We start from the raw sequence: 24,075 nt of genomic DNA on the forward strand, positions 1-24,075 counted from the left end.
GCCAGGAAGTGGCATTGCTTCAATTTCTCTCAAAATTTGATAAGTTCCAGCTCTACAAAGCCAGAGAAAGATCCTTACAAAACCTTCAGTTACCCACTTCTTTATCATTATGCAGCACTCAATTCAAGAGCAATCTGTCTGAAATTCAATGAGCAAAGTTTGAAAAAGACCCATTAAATACTTTGAGTTATCGTCTTTATGTGAAAGTGTCTGCTGCAATGGGCTGGGTCTCAAACTACATGTATTGCCTGAACAGGAAAAAAGGATAAAACACAGTAATGCAAGTGTCATTTTACCGTCATTATCTCTTGGTACGGGTGGTCCACAATTGCAAGGTGACACTCATCGAAGACGAGCAGATTGACTTTAGATAGTGGCAAGATTCCATTCTTCAAAATATTTAGGAAAACATGGCAGGTCATAACAAGTACCTACAAAACAAAATGCATCATTCAAAACAATTATAAACCTTTAACAAATTAAATATGAATATTCTAATTTCTCTACTTATTTCAAACTTGCACCTGGTTCTCAATCATTTCATAGTTCCACTTCTCCTGTGTCCACAGAAAAGTCCTCTCAATACTGGTGTATTCTCCAACCTGAAGATCTGAATGTGTCCTAATAGCAGCTGCTTGCTGGATCACAGATGATGCTTTAAAAAAAGAAAAGAAAAAAATCATACATATAGCAAAGCTTCATTTTCAACAGCTACAGATTTTAAAATCTTATCATACACTTCATCCAAGTATTGGTGCAGTACACAACAAAAATAAGAAAAAATCTGCTTTGATTGTGCAGAAATGGTGTGCATTTACAAAATCTGACATGGACCATCTGCTGCAATTCCCAAATTTAAATGATACTGTTCAAAGTTAAAGATACCATTCGTACAACAGGTAGCAAGACCACCACTCTTTTTAACCACTTGAAACATTAGCACCCCAAACATGGAGAATGGCTATGCATGTGTGAGTATATTGTCCTCAGTTGCAGTGTCCTCCATGCGTTCTGATGTAACCGAACACAAGCACACTTCTTACTGATGCAAAAGTTCTAAATCTTACATTTATGTAATTCTTTTATATATCCATTACTTGTCTTTGTTGTAAACAGAGTTCAGAAGTGGATAGTTATTGAGTCCAGTTAGAAACATTAATTTGTACACGAAACTGTTGAAAGTAAAAAAAAAAAAAAAAAAAGCTAGCTAAAAAAAAATTTAAAGCACTTTTGCTGTAATGAGTCAGCTTCTTTTATATGTACAGTATTTCACATACCTTAATTTATTATAATGCTACAAGCAATGTTGCTGGTTAAATGGTTAGTAGCATTACTACATACAGCCACGGAAAAAATTACGAGACCACTTTATTTTTAAACCCATCTGCATTTTTAAATCCTGGTTTGAATTATAGTTCTGCTGGCAGATAGCTTTGCTGAGCAGCAGGTTGCTTCTAGGTTCAAAATTTCTAACACAGCAGTACACAAGAAGAAACTGAAGCAGAAGAACGACCGAGAACGACCAGAAGCCAGCCAGGTAAAGGGCGGAAGCATCATTCTAATGCCAGAGATGACCATTAACTTATCCGACAGTTTCTCATGAATCGTAGAATGACATCAAGTGACCTGCAAAAGGAATGGGAAACATTAAGTGTAGGTGTGAAGTGCACTGCTAGGACAGTTCGTATCAGGCTCCTAGCGGTAGGACTGAAGTCTGATGAAACAAGGAAGAAGCCCTTCGTTAATGAGAAACAGAAGAACCAGGCAGCAGTTTACAAAAAATATTATTCACAGAAACCCAGAAATGAAGAAATGAGTCAAACAAAAAAAAAATTGTCCTGTGGTCTCAATTTTTTCCCTCGGCTGTACATTAAAAATAATTTTTTAAAAAAACACGTAATCTATATTATGAATTGTGATAAACAAAAATAGACATTTTGACCATATTGCCCAGCCCTCCAACTCAGTTTCCACGTACATTTTTCCGAAAAAGCAAGACTTGAGCAAAAATAACACTTCATAATCCAATTAAGACCTGTAAAAATTGTATCTTAGGGTGTTTTCACATGTAGTCCTCTTTAAAGGAACCAAACTCAGACCTCTAGAAGTGGTCCCAAAAGTGGACCAACAGAAAGGGAACTCAGTTCTTTTTGTGTTCACAATGCGAGTTCATTTGAAAGGGGACTCATTCTCTTTCTGGTTTACTTCAGCTTAGGTGTTCTGTTCATACTTCAAGTTCTTATGGAGCTCTCAGACCTTTACTGCTTTGGATTCTGGGTATTTTTCACTTCAAAGAAGAGGGCTGCAAAATGGATGCAAATTCCTGTGTATTGTGGATAGTTAACGTTTTATGTTTTCTTCGTTCCAAATGTCAAGAAGCGCCGTAGTCTCCTCCTCTGACCAAACTATTCCACTTCCCACATTGCAGCCATTATTTTTGCTCGTTTCCCGGGACTGTACCACGTGATCTGCCTACGGCAAAGCTAAAGAGTAAAAATTGTTGAAGCAAGCCAGGACCGCTTTATGTTCATAATGCACAAGTTAAATGAACCGCGACATGGACTAAAAGCAAACCGGACTGAGACTACCTCCATATGTGGTCTCAGTTTGGTTCGTTTCAAAGGGGTCTGAGTTAGTTTGGCGTGTACACATATACGCAAAAAATGCTGACTAATCAGAGTTCGCTTTAAAGGATGAAAAAGACAAAGTGTGAAGACAGCCTAAGACATTTTAATGCCTAAAATAAAGATTATTGGATTTTAGGACTAAGACTTAAGGACCCACAGAAACTCTGTTACTGGCCACCGGACATCACCTGGTAAAATTCATAGGGAAGCAAAAAGATTATTCATAGAATAACAGATGGCATACGGCTGTCTTCGCAATATACCTGTAGGTTCCATTATAAAATCAGCTGCCCTTGATCGAAGAAAAAATATAGTACATAAAGACAACAGTAATAGTGATCCTGTTCACAAGAATAAGCCTCTAATCATCACAACCTTCTCTTTGCTGTCAAATACATTTTTGACTTATCACGCTACATGGTGCCGTTTCAGTTTTGAGGCAGTTTGCCTCAAAGTTTGACCACTTCTACATTGCAGGCACATTGTAGGGGTGACAGTTTGAAAGAGTCATGCAATACTTTCAGTTACTGTGTTAGATCTGAAAAACACTTTTACAGTTTTGTCCACTAGAGCTGGGCCATATCATATCATTCACGATAACAACTGTAAAAATTTTTTGCCTGGGAAAAAAAATATCATGATATGCTAATTTCATGGCGTAAAGACGTCACACCATTATGCAGCGGATTACACTCACGTGCGGCGTTAAAGTTGTGATGGTGAAGGCAAACATGGCTGGAAGGAGTACTGCTGAAGAATTAATTACCAAAAAAGCAGCTACTTCAGCAGTGTGGAATTATTTTGGATACAAACAAGCAGATACAGAACACACCACGGTAATATACAAGGAGTGCAAGAAGCCTGCAAAATCAAAATCTCTCTAACCTATTTCACCATCTCAAGCATCAGCACCCGAGTCTGTACCAGGATTATCTGAAAGTCTGGGAGGAAAGCTCAGGAGCTAATGCTATAAAACCAAAACAAAGTAAGCTGCTTCAGCATGGCATCATCAAGTCTCTCATGTACTCCGTATGACAGAAAAAGACAACTCTGGAAAGACAGAATCAGCGGGGAAGAAGACCCTGTTGAGCTTTGGCGAAAGATATGATGCCAATCCAAACGGTGGAGAAAGAAGGCTTCATGCACCTTGTTAAGAAGCTAGACGGCACTCCCAGCCAAGCATGAAGAATACCGTGAAAAGGTACAAGCCTCACTGTCATCTGTGGATTACTAACCATAGACCACAGATTTACAGTCAAGTTGGATAACAGAGCCTTACTTCAGTCTGACTGTGCACTATATTAACAGTGACTGGGAGCTGTGCAGCTCAAACACTGAGACCAGCTACTTTCCCGAGGATCACGCAAGACAAAATATTGCGACTGGCTTAAAGGAGTTTCTCCAGTCGTGGGATCTGAATGAAGAAAAACAGGTGCGCATGGCAACGGATTGTGGGGCTAACGCTGTCAAAGCTCTCAGACTTAATAACTGGATGCGGCTATCCTGCTTTGGGCATCGTCTCCATATTGCCATTGGTAGGTTTCCTTTATTCATTCCACAATTATGTAGGTTATTAGACATTAAAGTAGCACAAGTATCTGAATTATTACATAATGCTAACTACTTTCTATAGGATGATATACAAATACCACAGCTATACCATACATCAGGGAAATACTGAAAAGTAAATTCATGGAAATATTGCAGTTTGTGCAAGATTAATTAGCATGTCCTTGCCAACAATAAGGCTACTATTAATGGCATATTGACACATCACTATAACATTATGGAAAATATTATAGAAATGTTAGTACATTCTCACTAGGGACGTACATGACCTGATTATGCCTAGCATTCAAAATGCTTAAAATGTTAAAATTTCATAAATTCTGCAGTGATTTAAGGAATACAAATGAAATGTATAAATTATAAACTTTTGTGTGCTAAGATGATATTGAAACTATGATTTAAAACGGTCTCTCTTGCACTCTCCCTCCCTCACCCTCTCTGCAGAGAGAAGTATGAAGGATCCCAAGACTGACAGAGCAGTGACAGTTTGTAAAAACATTGTAAGTTCTTTCTCTAACAGTTGGAAGAGGCAGCGGGCACTGCTAGAGGCTCAAAAAAGGGAGGGTACGGCTCAACGGAAGCTCATCACGGAGTCTCCCACGAGATGGGGGTCAAGACAGAAAATGATCCAGCGGGTGTTGGAGCAAGAAAAGCCCATCACCCAAGTCTTAGCTGCTGATCGGTCAACAAGGCACCTGGTCCCCACATGGCAAGATCTACAGGTACTCGATTCTGTGAGCAAAGCCCTGGGTCCTCTGGTCGAGTTCACTGATGCTCTGTCGCCTGAGGACTGTATCATGCTTGAAGCCTGTCCTTCAGCTGTTCGACAGTAACATTCTTCTTGTGAAGGAGTTCGACACAGACCTCACAAAGTCCATAAAGAACTCAATACTGGAGTACTTGAACAGCAAGTATGAGGAAGACCCAGTGGTAGTGGAACTAATTAATTTGGCAACCATGCTTGACCCATGGTTCCACATTCGGTACATGGCCCTTGAAAAAAAGCCAGGTAATCAAAGACAGAGCAGTTAGCGAGATGGAATCATTCCTGCCAGGGCCAGTAGAAGCTGAAACACCACCACAACCTTCAGGATCAGCTGAAGACACCCCAGGCCCAAGTTATGCAAAGGTGCCAAAGAGGACCCTCAGAAGTTTTTCAAGAGGGCAGCAGCAAGTGAGAGTTGGACCGGGACCATCTCCAAGACAGAATTCAGGCAGAGTTAAACAACTACTTGGATTGTCCACCTGCAAATAGTGAGAGAGGTCCCCTCAAATGGTGTAAAGTGCACGAGGTTAGCTTTCCTCATGTCAGCCGTTTGGCAAAAAAGTACCTGTGCATCCAAGCCACTAGTGCAGCCTCTGAAAGGTTGTTCAGCACAGGAGGGAACATTGGCACCTGCCACAGGACCGCACTGAAGCCTGCTTCAGTGAATAGGCTTGTGTTCTTGTACAATCTGACACTGATAACCGAAGATAACCAGCTAAATGGCTATGTTCTGCCTCTGATTGGCAGCCTTTTCAAGCAGCATTTCAATTGAAGTTTCAGCAAGTTTTGGAAGTTATACCTCATTTAAAGGTTTTTTTTTTTTTAAATATTTTTTGTTGATTGTTACATTTATGCTCAAAAGATTTGAGTATTTTCATTTCATTTTTGTAAACTGCACTTTATATTTTGTGGTGGATTTTGTTAAACTATTTATGTTTTATATGGACTTTTTCAATCCAAAGAGGGAGAATTTTAATTTATTTTATTTTACTTTAAGACTAAATACTTTACTAAATAACGTTATTGCACTAAAACTAACCTGTGTAATATAATTTTAGTTTTTACAGAATATTTTAAGGTAACCTGTTATGTTTATGCTGTCAAATGATTAACAAGCATTTTTTCTGTATTTTTTAATATCGTCAAATTTATCGTTATCGTCAGAATACTCTGAAATATCGTCATATTATGTTTGGGCCACATCACCCACCCCTAGCATCTTCTACAGCTGCCATTTTTGGGTCAGTTCATCTGAAAATGAAACCAATTCTAGATCTTCATCTATATAATGTTTTTGTGCAGCAGTAATAAAATCAAATACTTTTTGACTTATTACATTCGCAAGGTCAAATGATATCTACCATCACCCTTCCCTTTGCGGCCACTAATACCCCGTTTCCATCAATGTGGTGTTGGAGCCGGTGACAGACGTTTTCCCAATCCAGAATTGGATCTGTGCATTTCCACAGTAAATACTGGCCTTAGGACAAAAAAAATAAATTAGCCGGACAATTTGATCAATAACCAATATAGTTTTGTCCAATATTGGCGGTGCCAGCAGTGAAACAAATTTACAGCACTTATTAATGTAATGTTATTGTTTTTTTATTCTATAGAAAACAAAAGATTGATTTGCTGGCCAGATTTAAGAGTTATGTCACAGGTTGAATAGATAAAATATAGTGGTGCTTGAGTGGCAAAGTGATCATGAGGTGGACAGCAAAGTTCAATTTTTAGCAGACATTGCATGATCTTTAAAAGGACAGTGGTGAAACTGTGAGGTAGAATAAAGTCACAGACTACAGAGAAATACAGAGACAAAAGTGGATGCAGGCAGTAAGGAAAATACAGTGGTACCTCAAAACTCGAACTTAATCCGTTCAGTACTCCGGATCGAATCCTAAAAAGTTCGAGATTTGATCGAATTTTCCCCATAGGAAATAATGGAAAACCAATTAATTCGGTTTTCAAATGTAGCCATAGCCGAATGCAGCACCTGAATGGACCCTTTTCACACTTCTGGATATCGTGTAACGGAAGTCATCATAGTAGGTAATTGAGGAAAGACGGTGGCAGGATCGTACCCTGATGAGAATGAATCTTGACATCGTATTTTCTCAGCATCATTGCTATACTTGCCTCCTGTTTTTCCTCACGGCCCACCAAACAAATTACATCTTTCATAGGGATATAACGATACACTCAACTCACGATTCGATACAATTCACGATATGATTTTCTCACAATGTTAGTAGAATGAGCTACAGACAAATTTATTCAAAAATATTCCTTTATCTTTCTAAACTGTGCAAAACATGTTCTCTCCTTAACAGTGCAACTGAAATTGAAATACCGTTTTGAATAAAATACTGTTTAAAAAAAAAATCCCAATTCAAGTAAATAAAAAAAAAATAAAAAATCTTCAAATAAATAAACTAAGGCTTGCATGTGCAGCTTTTTAGAATGGTTTAGCCCTTTAATAATCTTTGCTCAGCTCTCTGTGGTGCTGGTGGACATGCTGAAGCATGTTCATTGTGCTATTTGTGCATGTTATCAGTCTTTTACAATGTTTGCACAAAGTTGTTGTCTTGTCTGTGCTTTTCTACCCGTTTTCGTTTGTGATTACATTAAAAGCTAAAATGCTGCCACACCAATGATGTAAGATCGGCCGGTGCGTCCATCCATTTTCTGAAACCGCTTAATCCCAACTGGGGTCACGGGGAGTACCGGAGACTACCATAGGAACAATGGGTGCAGAGGGGAACCAACCCGGGCAGTCGCCTACACACCACAGGGCGCACACATTCACACAACTACAGGGCCAATTTAGACTCACCAATCAACCTATTCTGCACGTTTTTGGACCGTGGGAGGAAACTGGAGCCCCTGGGGAAAACAAGGAGAGCGTGCAAACTCCACACAGGAAGGACCTGGGACGAAAAGCAGGCCCTTCTTGCTGTGAGGCAGCAGCGCTAACCACTGTGCCACCACGGCCCCCGGCGGTGCTTCCTCAATTTCAATTTCACTCGCCATCTCGCATCCGGTCAAAGCCAAAACCTGACGTCCAACATTGACGTGAATACGCAGTGACATCTGATGTCGTGAAATCGAATGTAATATTACACTAGCTTTTTCTGTTAAAATACTATGAAGTACTCCTAAAGTAGCGATTCATTTTCCACATCAGCACATCAATTTTTTTTAACCGATTCGCGATTCATCATTACATGCCTAGTCTTTCATGGAAAAATCAGGCAAGTACAGTGGTACCTCAGAACTCGAATTTAATCCGTTCAGAACTCTGGATCGAATCCTAAAAAGTTTGAGTTGTGATCAAATTTTCCCCATAAGAAACAATGGAAAACCAATTAATTGGTTCCCGGCCGCAAAAAATTAAACCTAAAATGTTTTTTTTTAGCATTTAAACATAAAATGAACTGGATAAAACAAGAGCATATACTGTACTCATCTAAGCACATTTATCAAAACAGTAATTTGTAAAGCAAGAAAATAAATGTATCCAAACAATGTGTAAAGTTAAAAAAACAATGTGTCCTACCCCGATCGTCCGCTTCTTCCGTGTGCCACGCCCCCTCGTTAACCCTGTGTGGAATCCCCGTGTGATCAGCTGTTTCTGGTTGTTTTCATTAGCCCTCTGTATTTAGTCCGCGTTTCAGTTTGTTTCCCCAGTTCGGTCATTGTATTGTCCGTCTGTTTTGCCTGCCTTACCTGTAATTAAACCCCATATTCCCCTATACCCTGACATCTGCGCCTTTGTTTCCGTTCTGCCCCCGCTCAGCAGGACAATATTATTATAATGAAACATATTAATGGTTTATTATTATTATTATTATTATTATTATTATTAAAATATTAATATCAATATTAATATTGAAATAATAATAAATCTTTTTAAAATAAATCTTTATTTTTAAATGAATTTTATTATATATACTCACTGTTACTGTCTATCATTGTCTAAATGTATTTTTACTGTCTAAATATATGTATTCAGCTAGTGTAAACATGCACGATGCTATCACAGCGAATGCGAGGCTGCGACTGAAGCTTTACCCTTTGTCTCAGATGAGAGGTGTGCTGCATGACTCATTTCCCCGAGCCTACAAGTTCTCTTAGGTCGGTGTTCACGGTTTGACTTCTGAGATTCAGATCAAGCTCTAGGTAATTTTTTTTCGAACTGGTTGGTTTGACTTTTAAGAAATTCGAGTTCTAATGAGTTTGAGACCTGAGGTACCATTGTACAATAATTCATACTCTGAAAAAAGGCATGTCTCCTTAAAGGCTCTTTTTTTGGTTCAGCAGTTAAAAACTTAAAATCAGAAACAGATCAAAATAAATGCAAAAACAACAGAAATCATATGGACCTCTACTTCGCACTGCTGCCTACTGAATGTTTCCACTCCATTCTTTTTCAAAACCAGTGAAAATGCAGGCAGGTTCTCATAAGGCACCAAGTGAGAACCAGCAATGCACTGGCACCAGCTCTGTGTTGGCAGAAATGAGAAATATGTAGCGTTGCTTTTGTTTTTGGGCAACTGGTCTCAAAATTTAATTGAAAAAGATCTATTAAACAGTTTCTGAATCAGTTGTTTCCAGTTTTGTTTTCTGCAATCTGGGGAGTTAGTGAGCACGTTTTGATCACTTTTCTGCTACGTTTTGTTTTCTGTTTATTCTTATTTTTACCACCTGCTTCTCTTGCCTGCCCCTTCCCTGTGACTGACTCATGTCTGGAGTCCTGTCAATCACCATTACCCTACACTGCTTGCTCCATGAACTTGCACTGTTTTTACCTTTCTATCACTCTGTGGACCAACCTATCTGGACTCATGCCATTAGACCCAGTTCCATTTGCTCTTCAGACAGATGCCATCTTATCTGGCTGTGTTCTGGTAAGTTTCTACTTTCGCACTCCTGTTGGGATTATACCTTCCCTGTAAGCATGTCCATGTGGGCCAGATATCCAGTCTATGAGGTTCTGGTACATCTGGTACTTTGTGTACATGACTCAGCTGTTGATCATTTCCTGGGCCAGAACAAGGCTGTGCTCTTTGAATGAACCATTACTGCAGCTTCATCTCATTTCACCCATGAGATACTCACTCCCACCCCCATTCATAACCTGCAACTTAATAATTGCTCCCTGTAGAATGGGTGTTCAGCAGCATTTCTACATTCTCTAAGGTTCCAGAAAAAAAAATAAAAAAAATCACTCCTAATTTTGCCGCCAATGCGACAAAATACAGATTATCTAAACCAAACATTCATGTTTTTTTTCACAAGCAGTACAATTCACATATTCTTGTTTTGCTTACAACGATGTGAATTAAGGCAGGTAATGGGTCATTTTAACTATTGCTTAATTAATAAATACTTGCTCAATCAATTATTTAAATTCTTTCCAGTTCACCATATAAATACTTTGTTGGAATGTTAGAACAGGACACGCAGTGCTGCATGAATAAATAAAATTTAAAAAAATAATAATCACCTTTTGCATTGAGCAATACAGAATTATTGATAAGGGTCACAACATAGCACCAAATAAGCCCTACTGAAAGTGACAAACAACTTAATTCTACTTGATCCTGTTAACCATAATATCCTTCTTGAGTCTTTGTTATGTTGTATGGATCCAAGGAGCAGCCTTAAAATGGTTTATATCTTATTTGGAAGGTCTTTTCCAGTCAGTACAGGATCATTTTAGGTCCTCTCGTTTTCACTCTATATATGCTACCTTTAGGGTCTATTTGTGAACGTTATAATGTAAATTACCATTGCTATCACACAACTATCTGCCATTAAAACCTGGTTATTGGTGCTCACTGATGGCCCTTTCTTTCTGGTTATATTGCACAGGCTGCAACTCAGTTCTGAACAAAAATGTTTTTAAGGCAACACGTGATATAGGTCACCAGCACATTTCAGAGCTTATTCAGCCCTACGCTGCTTTTTGGAGCCTCAGATCAGCCAATGAACAATAACTTAATTTTCAGGCACACTTGAAATGAAAAGGTGACCATGCTTTTGCCACTGTCGTGCCCAGGTTGTGTGATGCCCTTCCACTGCATGTAAGATTAAAAGTATAAATAGTTGCGGATAAAGTCATTCAAAAACTACTTTTACTGTCGGGCCTTTAGGTCCGTTTTATCTTAATTTTCGTGTAATGCTGTCCAATGTCTCTGCTTTTATCATGCATTTTATTCATTACAGTATTATTTTGATATACAGCACTTTAGTGCAACATGTTGTTTTTCAATGTGCTATATAGGGCTGGGACGATCATTCGACGTAATTGATAAAGTTGATTATAAAAATGCGTTGACGCGTTGTGTAAAACTACATAAATGCTTTATAACTGCAATGCACTATGTGATAAGCTAAACGTATTGTAAGGGAAAGTACTTTATCCCCTCAGGAGCACGTTAACGCTGTCCTATTAAGAATCCCGCAATAAAACAATCTGCTAATAACTGAACTTTACTGTCCACCTGATGATCTCTTCGCCACTCGAGAGCTACAATATTTTATTTATTGGACCTGCGGCATGGTATTGAAAAATGTGTCGTTAGATTACTCAAATAATCGAAAAAATAATCTCTACATTAATCGTTTGGGACAGCACTAGTGCTATATAAATTAAAATGACTTGTCCTGACTTGAAAAGACAGTTTTAAATACTGTAAATGGAATTCCCTGTTTAAATTACTATACAGTAGTCACTGACATACCATAGCCATGACTGGCTTGTTACCCAGTGCAATATGGTATTCAGAAGGCTGCCAGTTCAAATCCTGGAGCCAGCAGACTAATACTGTCATTTGGCCCCTCAGCAAGACCCTTAGTCTTCAGCTCCAGAGGTGATGCAACCTGGGTAACCCTGTATTGTGACCCCCAAACTTGCTCTCACCTGTAAATGTATCTGTGTGTCTCATGGAGAGCAAGGTGGAATAGGCTAAGAGACTATTTCTGGGCATGAATAAAGTATTATTATTTTATTATTGTTCTTATATGCACCTAATACGCAGTTCTTACCTGAATTTGCCAGGAAAACAGTTCTTTTGCCATATCCTCGGAAATCTCCCCGAATTTGATGAGAGAGCTGTTTTGTCAAGAGTACTGCAATAAAGGTCTTCCCTGAGCCAGTATTTAAGCAGACTATAGTATTGTGTTCAAGAGCTGCTTCAAGAAGTTCAACCTGTTAAAGAAAATGATTATTAAACACAGTGAGTGCAAATTATTACATTTCAGAATTTTACATTTGAGTATTCAATTTCACTTTTCGACTCTTCCCCTTCAAATCCTAGAAATTTTACTTTCAAAAAAAGTAAAAAGTAAAAGGTGTAGTGTGCGCAAAACAGAAACCACAAAAAAGAGCTCACACAGATTACCTGATATTTCCTTGGTGTGTAAATGTTGTCATGGATGGCCTCTTGTTGCCATGGTAGACCAAGGAAAGGCCCCATAGATGACGATGTGGGGGGTACAAGCTGTAGGCCAGCCATACCAAGGAGTTGTAAAGCTGGGTTCTCAACTCTTCCAGTGTTCATCTCATTTCTTTGTGTTTACTAAAAGGAAAACAGCACCATTACTAACACACATAAACGTAATCACACACATCACAAATGTGACAATAATTCATCAACGTCTTACATAATTACTTGTGTAACGACAATTGTTATACATGTAAGCACTTATAGAAATACTATCCGAAGTATATTTGATTATTAATAAAAGTTAACAATAAAAGAAAGTTCTTTTGGAAAGAATGCCAAGAAAATGAGGATCAATTTTATTATTGAACCATTAAAAAAAGTTTCTTGTCTGGAAAGAAATTCTATTATTTAACACCAAAAAACATATATAATACTATTCTGAACCAACTACAAATGCTTATCTTTAGATACGGTTAAACCTGCAATGCTGAACAACTGAGACCCAAGTGAATTTTTAATGCTTTCTCTGAAGGAGCAGGAATTTTATTAATATTCCTACCTGCGATGAACTGGCTTCCTGTCCAAGGTATACCCAAGCCTTGTGCCCTATACTACCAGGAGGCCAGCACTTGGAAGATTGATGGTAGGAACCATGAATCATAAGATATGCCTACCATAACCCCATACCACCACCTAGCTGAATAAATTTTAATTGCTCATAAAAATCTAATATTTTTAATATAAAAACTCAGTAAAATCCATGGGTGCCTAGGCAGGTAATACAGAGACCATAATATGACTCCTTCACTAAAGACAATGAAATGCTATGGAATGATGCAAGGTTAGGAATGGGGAACACGGCAAAATATTTCATCACGATAATTTTTTTTCATATCAAATGATATAATTCAAGTCATTATTGCTTTACCTCAATGCTTCAGTTTTGCTTAAAAAGATTGCCCTTAAATAGATTCAAAACATGAAAAAGCAAAATTAACTGATATCTAATTTTAATAAATTATACGAAAAACTTTGTCATAGGACACAATGAGAAAATGCCAACAGCACATTTTGTTGCTAGGTTGTAAATTACTAGTGAATAAAAAAGACAAATTCATAATACTTAATATATATACTTAAATATGTAAACGATAAAATTACCAAAAAGCTTAGTTTTTGTCCAATAAAAAGCACAAGATAAATATTAGAATGGAAGACAATTTGACTTCAATTTTACTGGGATTTCTCAAAATTCAGCTATACAGATCTTCACTTATACAACGTCTGCTACAGTAGCAGCGCAGATCAGCCCCAAAACCATATATATTCCCCAGCAACTGAGAAATACAATTATGCATTGCACAATGAAGTGATCCTAATACATAATTTTAACAATTATGACATTTGCTGACCCACGCCTCCCTTGTTTTCCTTTCCTCTGTGCCTTATGGTGAACAGCAAGGACCTTAGGGTGCTTTTCCACCAGACCAAGTACTGTATTTTTGGTACTTTCCCTTTTCCATCGACTTCCGGTCAAGTACAATTACCAAATGTTCCAGTACCAGAAGTGCTGGGATACTTAAGTACTATGGAGTGGAACTTGAAATGCTTTCTCTGTCAACTGGTTAAGCAAATAGTCTGCCTCTGAACACAATACATACAGCACCTTGAAAAGTATTTTAATATACTAGGACTGCATGCTATATGCGTGCTGTCCTAGTGAAGTGACTTTGTGCCTTATCTAATGAAACCACAATCTTATTTTCCATATACAAGAAGCTCAGCAGTTCCAGACACCGATCTGTCGTTCCTTTTTTATACATTCCTACATGTATAGTGTCTCTCTCAGCCTGTCTTCTCTACCTGCTGTTATTTACCTTATTTGATAATGAAAACATTTTATTGCCTAATTTGACTCGATGTTCCTTCTAATGTAGCATACATTTTCAGTTTTCATAAAAATGGTGTGGTCATGAGACAATTGATTTCACACAGGATAACACGTGGTAAACCAGTACAGAAAGTCGATTTTTATTAAAGGTTAGTAGCAATCTGGAACAAAGGTCCACAGGACACATAAGATCAATTACAAGCGCTGTTTTGCTAGTTAAAGCCAACGATCACTGAACATACGGTTTCTCGATTGGAAATATTCCGATATTCTAAGAAATACAGCGTAAATGCCATTCGTGCAAAACAGCTACCCATTTTCGGGGAAAAAAAATCTGTAAATAAGTAGTAAAATGGTTTTTATCCTTTAAAAGGACAACATTGTATGTTTTTGGCAAGAGACTTGAGGCACAAAATAGTTACTTGGATTGAACATACACTGTCGTCATCCGCCATACACATAAAGCAACCAGCTACCTGCGAACATCACTTCGCTGTTATTAAACATTATTCCTACATATATTAGGCTTTTATTTAGAAAAATGCAAGCAAATTTGTTGATTCTCACGCGGCAAATGACGCTCAGTAGCACCCAGGAGAATGCAAAATGTGGCAAGGATTGAGCTCTTAGGCCTCACCACGACCTTGGGCTTACTATCTAACCAAATACGCTATTCAAGGCCCCCAACTGCACAAACACACTTTCTGAATTATTAAGGCGTTCATTTTTAGGCATAATGAAATGAAAGTCATGTAGAATATATGGTAAAAGAGACATGAAACCCAGCTAAGCAGCACAAAGCCATCCGCTAGCTGTGTATTATGGTACAAGTTCCGGGATAGCGTACACGTTTACAAGCTACAGTTTGACAAATTACCTCTCAGATAAGTTTCATTTTAAAATCTTTAATTTATTTAGCCACACGAATAGCTGAATACTGAAATAAATGCCTAGAATGTGTCATTTAACTGCGTAATGTCAAGGTAAATGCGTAAGCTACACATAATTTTACTTTTGCTAGCTAAAATAATTAAGGTTTCCCTTTATCTTAAAGTATGCCAAGGGGAAAGAGCTACTTAGTTAGACGAAATAATAATGGTGTAGAGTAGTTGCAGTTCCCCTCCCCCGCCCATTAAAAATACCTCAATGAGCTGGAGAGCAGCACTGTCGCTTACAGCCGCGGAACACCCTTCTCCTCCATTCCCTCTGGCTCTTCTCAGACTAATACTTCCTTTTACTCGGCATAGGGATACAATTTTTAAATGCGTAAGTTACGCAATGGTACTAACTTTGTTGTTAAGTTACGATTACTATGTGATGCATGCGTATTCTGGGCCGTGAATTCAAATGCCTGTAGTGAGCAACGTAACAAAGATTTCAATTGGTCTCTCTCTCTGTCTCTCTCTCTCTCTCTCTCTCTCTCTCCCTCTCTCTCCCCGGAAGAGATAGTGGCTTACAGTGCAGTGGAGCACAATTTAACTAAATGCTTGAAAAACTGTTTTTGCGGCCCGCATTCACTTAGTAATTCCTAAACCTAATTTTACTGTACTCATGCCTGTACTAATTCTATGCCCTAAGCCCTTACTATTTTAGCCTTAAATCGCGATGCCGTTTTTGTACCGCTGCACGTATGTATCGAAGTTAAGCCATTAATTGTTGATTTAATTTTATTGATAGATGAAGGTTAAGAAATTGAGACATCCCACTGGCACAAATTCACTCATTACAATCTCGAATATTTTCTTTGACAAAGGTAGCATACACGGGGGAACAGAAAATAGACGCAAATTCACGCAAGAAATCTTAGGGCAAATGTATATTTTTCCATTATAAAACTAAGAATACGTGTATGAAAAGCTTTGGGGTAGTTTGTAAAACTGTTACATGTGCACGAGTGTGCAGACTAGACTCTCGATTTGAAAATCTCACGCCAGCCAGCTGACCAAAGTTGGTAACACTGAGAGTGAGATAAATGGACTCCAAAATATACACTGCTCAAAAAAATTAAAGGAACGCTTTGAAAACACATCAGATCTCAATGGGGGAAAAATCATGCTGTATATCTATACTGATATGGACTGGGTAATGTGTTAGGAACGAAAGGATGCCACATCATTTGATGGAAATGAAAATGATAAACCTACAGAGGGCTGAATTCAAAGACACCCCAAAAATCAAAGTGAAAAAATGATCCGGTAGGCTGGTCCATTTTGCCAAAATTTCATTGCAGCAACTCAAAATCGTACTCAGTAGTTTGTATGGCCCCCACGTGCTTGTGGGCATGCCTGATAACGTCGGGGTATGCTCCTAATGAGATGACGGATGGTGTCCTGGGGGATCTCCACCCAGATCTGAACCAGGGCATCACTGAGCTCCTGGACAGTCTGAGGTGCAAACTGGTGGCGTCGGATGGACTGAAACATAATGTCCCAGAGGTGTTCCATTGGATTTAGGTCAGGCGAGCATGGGGGCCAGTCAATGGTATCCATTCCTTCATCCTCCAGGAACTACCTGCATACTCTCGCCACATGAGACTGGGCATTGTCGTGCAGCCGGAGGAACCCAGGACCCACTGCACCAGCGTAGGGTCTGACAATGGGTCCAAGGATTTCATCCTGATACCTAATGGCAGTCAAGGTGCCGTTGTCTAGCCTGTAGAGGTCTGTGTGTCCCTCCGTGGATATGCCACCACAGACCATCACTGACCCACCACCAAAATGGTCTTGCTGAACAATGTCACAGGCAGCATAATGTTCTCCGCAGCTTCTCCAGACCCTTTCACTTCTGTCACATGTGCTCAGGGTGAACCTGCTCTCATCTGTGAAAAGCACAGGGCGCCAGTGGTGGACCTCCCAATTCTGGTATTCTATGGCAAATGCCCATCGAGCTCCACGGTCCTGGGCAGTGAACACAGGGCCCACTAGTGGACGTCGGGCCCTCCGGCCACCCTCATGAAGTCTGTTTCTGATTGTTTGCTCAGAGACATGCACACCAGTGGCCTGCTGGAGGTCATTCTGTAGGGCTCTGGCAGTGCTCTTCCTGTTCCTCCTTGCACAAAGAAGCAGATACTGGTCCTACCTATGGGTTAAGGACCTTCTACGGCCCTGTCCATCTCTCCTAGAGTAACTGCCTATCTCCTGGAATGTCCTCCATGGCCTTGAGACTGGGCTGGGAGACACAGTAAACCTTCTGACAATGGCACATATTGATGCACCATCCTGGAGGAGTTGGACTACCTGTGCAACCTCTGTAGGGTCCAGGTATCACCTCATGCTACCAGTAGTGACACTGACTGTAGCCAAATGCAAAATTAGTGAAAAAAACTGTCAGAAAAGATGAGGAGGGAAAAATGTCAGTGGCCTCCACCTGTTAAACCATTCCTGTTTTGGGGGTCGTCTCATTGTTGCCCCTCTAGTGCACCTGTTGTTAACTTCTTTAACACCAAAGCAGCTGAAACCGATTAACAACCCCCATTGCTACTTAACGGACTAGATCAATATCCCAGAAGTTAAATTGACTTGATGCTATACTCTGATTAAAAAGTGTTCCTTTAAGTTTTTTGTGCAGTGTATATATTTTTATATTATTTTTACATTTTGGAATCGTGTGAAGTTCCAGAATTTGCGACATCAGTCAAGTTATATTTTACGTTTATAACTAACAGAATAACAGCGACCACAGTTTCAAAGTTAATTTATTTAAGAATATATTATGAAAAAATTAATTGTCAAGGAAAGTTGTCTTAGAATGAGAAGGTCCAGTTGTTATTACAGTTGTTACTTGTCAATATAAAGGTAAAATTATAAGATGGTTTAACAAAATATATTTAGAGGCAGGGTCAGATCCAGGTGTAAACAAATTCAGCAGTTACTTTGGGCCTCAAAAGTACAAGGGGGCTCAGACAAAAGTCATGAAAAAAATCAGGTTTACCAACTGTCACCCTGCTGACAAAAATCAGCACAGAGCAGTATAGCTGGATAAGGCATGCTTAGCATATGTTGTGCTTTGGTGCTGGACCAGCACCAGTCCACTGACCTGCATAAACCTGCATGATCTTGCTGGTCTATGCTGTTTTTTTCAGGGCACGCATCTAGCATGATATGCATGATATGATACAACATGAATGAATGGATTTATTAAATGAGCAAAAGTAAAAGAAGGGAATTTTAAAAATACAAAGAAAATAGAGAGATAAGCAACAAAGCATTTTATTCTTGAGTAAATATACAAATAGAACATGCAAAACATGTAGTTAGGTACCATTTGTTCCCCTCGCCTTGAATGAGTAAATTAGTAAGAACGAGCACAGTAAAAGTAGGATAATACTAGCTAAATTATATAATGGACACTTCCCTAACAGAAACAATACTATGAAATCTTAACCACTTAATAGAACAATAGAAGCAAATTAAAAAAAAATTCCTTCCTCACAAATAAGTACAAACATTCTAACATTCATTGAGTGTTAGTCACTTTATTAGGTACCCTTAAGAACATAAGAACATAAGAACTATACAAACAAGAGGAGGCCATTCGGCCTATCGAGCTCGCTTGGGGAGAACTTAACTAATAGCTCAGAGTTGTTAAAATCTTATCTAGCTCTGATTTAAAGGAACCCAAGGATTCAGCTTGCATTACGTTATCAGGAAGACTATTCCATACTCTGACTACACGCTGTGTAAAGAAGTGCTTCCTTAAATCCAGTTTGAAATGTTCTCCCGCTAATTTCCACCTATAGCCACGAGTTCTTGTATTTGAACTAATGCTGAAGTAACTATTTGGTTGAACAGCATCCAAACCTGTTAGAATCTTATAGACCTGGATCATGTCCCCCCTCAGTCTCCTTTGCTTGAGGCTGAACAGATTTAGCTCAAATAACCTTTCCTCGTATGACATTCCTCTAAGACCAGGAATCATTCTTGTGGCCCTACGCTGCACCTTTTCTAAGGCTGCTATGTCCTTTTTAAGATATGGTGACCAAACCTGTACACAATATTCTAGGTGAGGTCTCACCAAGGAATTGTATAATCTTAGCATTACCTCCCTTGACTTAAACTCCACACACCTGGAGATATACCCCAACATCCTGTTGGCCTTTTTTATTGCTTCCCCGCACTGGCGAGAATGAGACATGGAAGCATCAACATACACACCAAGGACCGGATCCAATTTTTCTCTCCAGAGTTTCTCTCTTTAGAGCCCTCCAATCCTAACAGCTGCGACAGGGTGTCAGGTTTGCGGTTCTTGGAGCCTGGTCCAAAGGAGATAAGAAAATTTGAAACGATTAAAAAATAGTGACCACCTAGCCTGGCGTGCATTGAGTCGCTGTCACGCCCAGCTCCGTACGATCCTTGTGTGTGCCACGCCCCCTCATTACCTCGTGTCAATTCCTGGTTGTGATCACCTGTGTCCTGTTATTTCTGGCTAGTCTTGTGTATTTAGTCTGCGTCTGAGTACGTCTCGTCAGATCCGTCATTGTCGTGTCTTGATGTTCGTCTGCTGCTGTCCTATCGATTGCCTAATAAACCCCGTTTGCCCATCTTACCGTCTTGATTCACCTGCTTCCCTGCTCGCCCGCCAGCAAATACAACAATCGCTTTGCCGGCTGTAAATATTCCTGATTCTTGTGGTCTGTGAGGATCAGGAATGGGTCCTTAGTGCCCTCGTGCCATTGCCTCCACTCCTCCAAGGCCAGACGGACTGTCAGCAGTTCTCGATTACCAATGTTGTAGTTCCTTTCGCCTGGGGTTAACTCATGGGAAAAGAAAACACAAGGATGCAACTTATTGTCTGTCGCGTGTCGCTGGGATAGAATAGCCCCTACCCCAGTGCTGGAAGCGTCCACCTCCACCACAAACTGTCGAGAGGGATCGGAGATTTGAAGAATAGGTGAAGCTTCTGCGAAGAGCCAGGAACACCTGCTCGGCCACTGGGGACCACTGGAAGTGGACCTTGGTAGAGGTGAGTGCCGTGAGAGGGGCCACAACGGTGCTATATCCTTGTATAAAACGCCTGTAAAAATGAGCGAATCCCAAAAAACGTTGTACCTCCTTCCAGTTGCGAGGCCGAGGCCACTCTGCAACTGCTCGAATCTTCTCTGGATCCATCCTAATTGAACCCTCCCCAAGAATGAACCTCAGGAAGGAGATCGATTGCTGGTGAAACTCACACTTCTTCACCTTGACAAACAGCTTATTAACTAATAAGTGTTGGAGGACCTCACGCACATGTACAACGTGATCCTGTTCAGACTGGGAAATGAACACCAAAATCTTATCCAGATACACGAAGACAAAACTTGTTTAACAAGGACGTCGTTAATCAGCCCTTGGAACACGGCTGGTGCATTGGTTAATCCAAAAGGCATGACCAAATACCATGACCAAATACCATGACCAGAGGGCGTGTTAAAGGCGGTCTTCCACTCATCCCCCTCACGGATCCTAACTAGATGATAGGCACTTCGTAGGTCAAGTTTGGTGAACCAGCTAGCCCCCTGAAGTACATCAAGAACTGAGGACAACAGGGGTAAGGGATAACGATTCTTTATGGTAATCTGATTCAGCCCGCGGTAGTCAATACAAGGCCGGAGGGACCCATCCTTCTTTTCTACAAAGAGCCCAGCTCCTGCTAGTGAAGACGACGGCCGAACAATTCCTGATACTAGTGCACTGTTTATGTAATCTTCCATAGCTTTCCTGCCAGGGGAGTACAGATGACCTCTAGGGGGTGAGGTACCTGGTAACAAATCGATTGCACAGTCAGAAGGTCGATGAGGAGGTAGAGAGGATGCCTGGGCCTTACTGAATACTTGTCTCAGGTCCAAGTAGGCTGCAGGAACCGAAGACAGGTCAGGAAACTCCTCCTCTTCCAGGACCAATTAAGGGAGAGTTGTGCGGAGACACTGCGAATGTCAAAAAGGACTCCAGCCCATAACGGACCCCTTCTTCCAGTCGAGGTGAGGATTGTGTTTAACCAACCAGGAGTGGCCTAACACTATTGGTGCTTGGGGAGAATCAATCACATACAAAGACAGTTCCTCCACATGAGTGTAGCGTGGGTGATGGTGGCCATTCGACTTCCATCCTGTGCATGAGCCACAAACTGCATCTGGACCGGCATGGTAGGCAGTCTCCACTGGTGGACCAGCAGAGAGTATCCACTGGTGGACCAGGAGAGCAGTACCGGTAGAAAGGTACATCGAATGGAGGAGGGAAATATTGGAGCTACACCCACCAGGGCCCTCCTCTTCACTGGTGGGTGCGTCCTTGTACTGGGCATTTCAAAATGTAATGTCCCACCTGCCCACAGTACAGACAGGCATTGGCTGTCCATCGCAGTTGTCGTTCTGAAGGGGAGAAACGGGTTCGGTCCACCTGCATGGCTTCAGCGCGGGGCTTGGAAGAGCTCACACAAGCTGCTTCGTGGACACCCGAAACATCAAACCGTCTGTGACATTCCCTGTGGTGCTGACGGAAGCGGTTGTCCACTCGTATAGCGAGGTTCACTAATTCCTCGAAGGTTCCTGGTATTTCTCTGGATGCTAATTCATCCTTTATATCTTCTGACAGCCCGTTATAAAATGCGTCAAACTGAGCCTGCGTATCCCAGCCCGTGGACAACGCAAGGGTCTGAAAAGCAATGCGAAATCAGACACCGAGCGGTCGCCTTGACGGAGCTGTAGCAATTCCTGTGCTGCCTCTCTGCCATGAGTTGAGCAATCAAAAACCTGCTTCATTTCTGCAGTGAACTCTGGCAGGGTAGTACAAAAAGGCACCCCGGCTTCCCACACCCATTCACAGGCGGGTCCAGTCAACAGGGTAATTATGTAAGCGACCCAGGTGCTATCTGATGGAAATGCAGAAGGCTGTAACCCGAAAATCAGGGAGCACTGCAACAAAAAGGAGCGACAGGTTCCTAGGTCACCATTATACTGTGGAGGCAGGGGCAAGCGGGGTTCACTGATCAAGGCGACAGTGGAAGGACGAATATAAAGGACATGCTGTACCTGAGTTGCTAGTTCCGTCAGGCAGGCTTTAAAAGACTCCAGGGAATCTCCAATCACCATGAGCGCAGACTCATGCCGTCTAAGCAGAGAACCCTGCTTACCCAGGACGTCAGTGAGGCGCTGAAGGTCCGGTTGATCCACAGGGTCCATCCCGATGGCGAGATCTTCTGTCACGGCGGGGGTTGTGGAGAATAAGGAGGACGCGATAGAGGATCAGTCCAGGGGAGAAAAGATTTATTATCTTCTCCGTCAAACAAGGGGAGAGAGAACAGTAGTACAGAAATGAAAATCCAAAAACTGAGGAGATAGAACAGGCAGTGGTCGGCCGATCAGCGTTGGGATCCAGGGGAACAGGCAGGGCTTGGAATCTGGGGACAAGCAGGGGGTCATGCGATCGGCGTCGGCAGGGAGAGGACTTAGCTAATAATCAGATCAAAAAAAGGCAGAACAGAGGTCAGGGGAACAGGCAGGCAGAGGTGCAGATAGGCAGGGAATAAACGCTCGAACTTAGCACAGAAGGCTGAAGCACGCCAGCCAGACGCGAATAAAAAGGCTCTCCAATTACCCTGACGGACATCAGCTGGTAGAGGTAACCAGTGCTCGACTCCCACTTAGGGAAACCCCGGAGGTGTGGCAGGGGAGCCCCTCGTGACGTCATAGGGGCTTCCCCTGGGCAATCCATGACAAGATGCTGGAATGATCATGTCTTCAAAACCCACACCACATCCAAAATCGCTTATATAATACGTCTTAGTATCAATAATAAAATAACTGAACAACTTCTGTCTCTGTGCTGCATACATTCAGTTGCAGCCACATCATTCACATCATTTAGAGGAGCGGGATGTTTGTGGTAACAAGCAGGTGTATCTAATAAACTGGCCACTGAGTTAATATTGTCCATTTATTAAATAGATGTATGAAGGACGTCTGCAGAAAAATGTCTCTTCCAGATAATTATAGAAGACTCTTTCTTGGATAATTACTTAAAATGAGGTCACAGTTTAGGTGATGGAGCATGCCATATTTTTACTGCCAGAAGAGGGGGCTTAAGTACTGGCATATAGCATAATCACTTTCCCTCAGAACTGGTCAGAAAGTATTCTGAAAGCTATACACTGAAAAGAAACTTAATCATGTATTCGCTGGACTTCGGGGGACACATGGTTTTAGCACTGGTCCATGAGCCCTGCTCCCTCCACAGACACTTTCGTATGTAAGGCGATAACTCAAAAACTGTTTGACAAATCTTTTTTAAGTTTTGCAATGCTGTTGTATGGGTGAGGAACTAAATCTAATTAAATTTTGAGGCAGATTGCCCCAAAACTCTAGCAGTACTGCATAGTGATAGCAAAAAGATCCCAATAACATGATAGCTTCAAATTAATTTGATGGATCCTTTTCTGAATTTGCAGAGGCATCGTATGGATGGTGAACTGGAAATTAAATTTTGAGACAGATTGTCCCAAAATTAGAGCAGCAAAGTGAAGGGTGAAAGAAGACCTTGTAAATGTTATGTTGAAAGTATGTGATACATACTTAATTGTAACAATTAAACGGTGCAGAAAATGACCGAACTATTACAACTACTATGGCAGCTCTTGCGTTATTGGAAGACATAGCTTATGGAAGAATTAGAAGAGCGCGCGTATTCAGGGATTATAGTGATTTCTTGGCCCATCATGATGACTGGCTTTTAAGTCGATTCAGATTTCCAAGAGAAATCCTTTTGTAGCTGTATGCTGAACTGGGGCCAGCAT

The 24,075-nt window shown here is 40.7% G+C and overlaps 1 protein-coding gene across 2 annotated transcripts in view; it reads right to left on the minus strand.

The window, feature by feature from the left end:
• Window positions 1-15,708, minus strand: part of dicer1 (dicer 1, ribonuclease type III) — a 76,506-nt gene extending 60,798 nt beyond the window's left edge. The window contains exons 1-5 of one of the 2 annotated variants that reach the window (XM_023793867.2): window positions 15,450-15,706; window positions 12,372-12,548; window positions 12,016-12,178; window positions 525-655; window positions 297-431 (exon numbers count right to left, since the gene is read on the minus strand). In XM_023793867.2, coding sequence (XP_023649635.1) covers window positions 297-431; window positions 525-655; window positions 12,016-12,178; window positions 12,372-12,530 — 588 coding nt within the window. In that variant the 5' untranslated portion in view covers window positions 12,531-12,548; window positions 15,450-15,706. Of the gene's footprint in view, window positions 1-296; window positions 432-524; window positions 656-12,015; window positions 12,179-12,371; window positions 12,549-15,449 lie in introns of both variants that reach the window. The other variant, XM_072698910.1, reaches the window with a different exon arrangement.
• Window positions 15,709-24,075: the final 8,367 nt, after the last annotated feature.

This window comes from Paramormyrops kingsleyae, chromosome 14, assembly GCF_048594095.1.
Source record: "Paramormyrops kingsleyae isolate MSU_618 chromosome 14, PKINGS_0.4, whole genome shotgun sequence".
Lineage (NCBI taxonomy): Eukaryota > Metazoa > Chordata > Actinopteri > Osteoglossiformes > Mormyridae > Paramormyrops > Paramormyrops kingsleyae.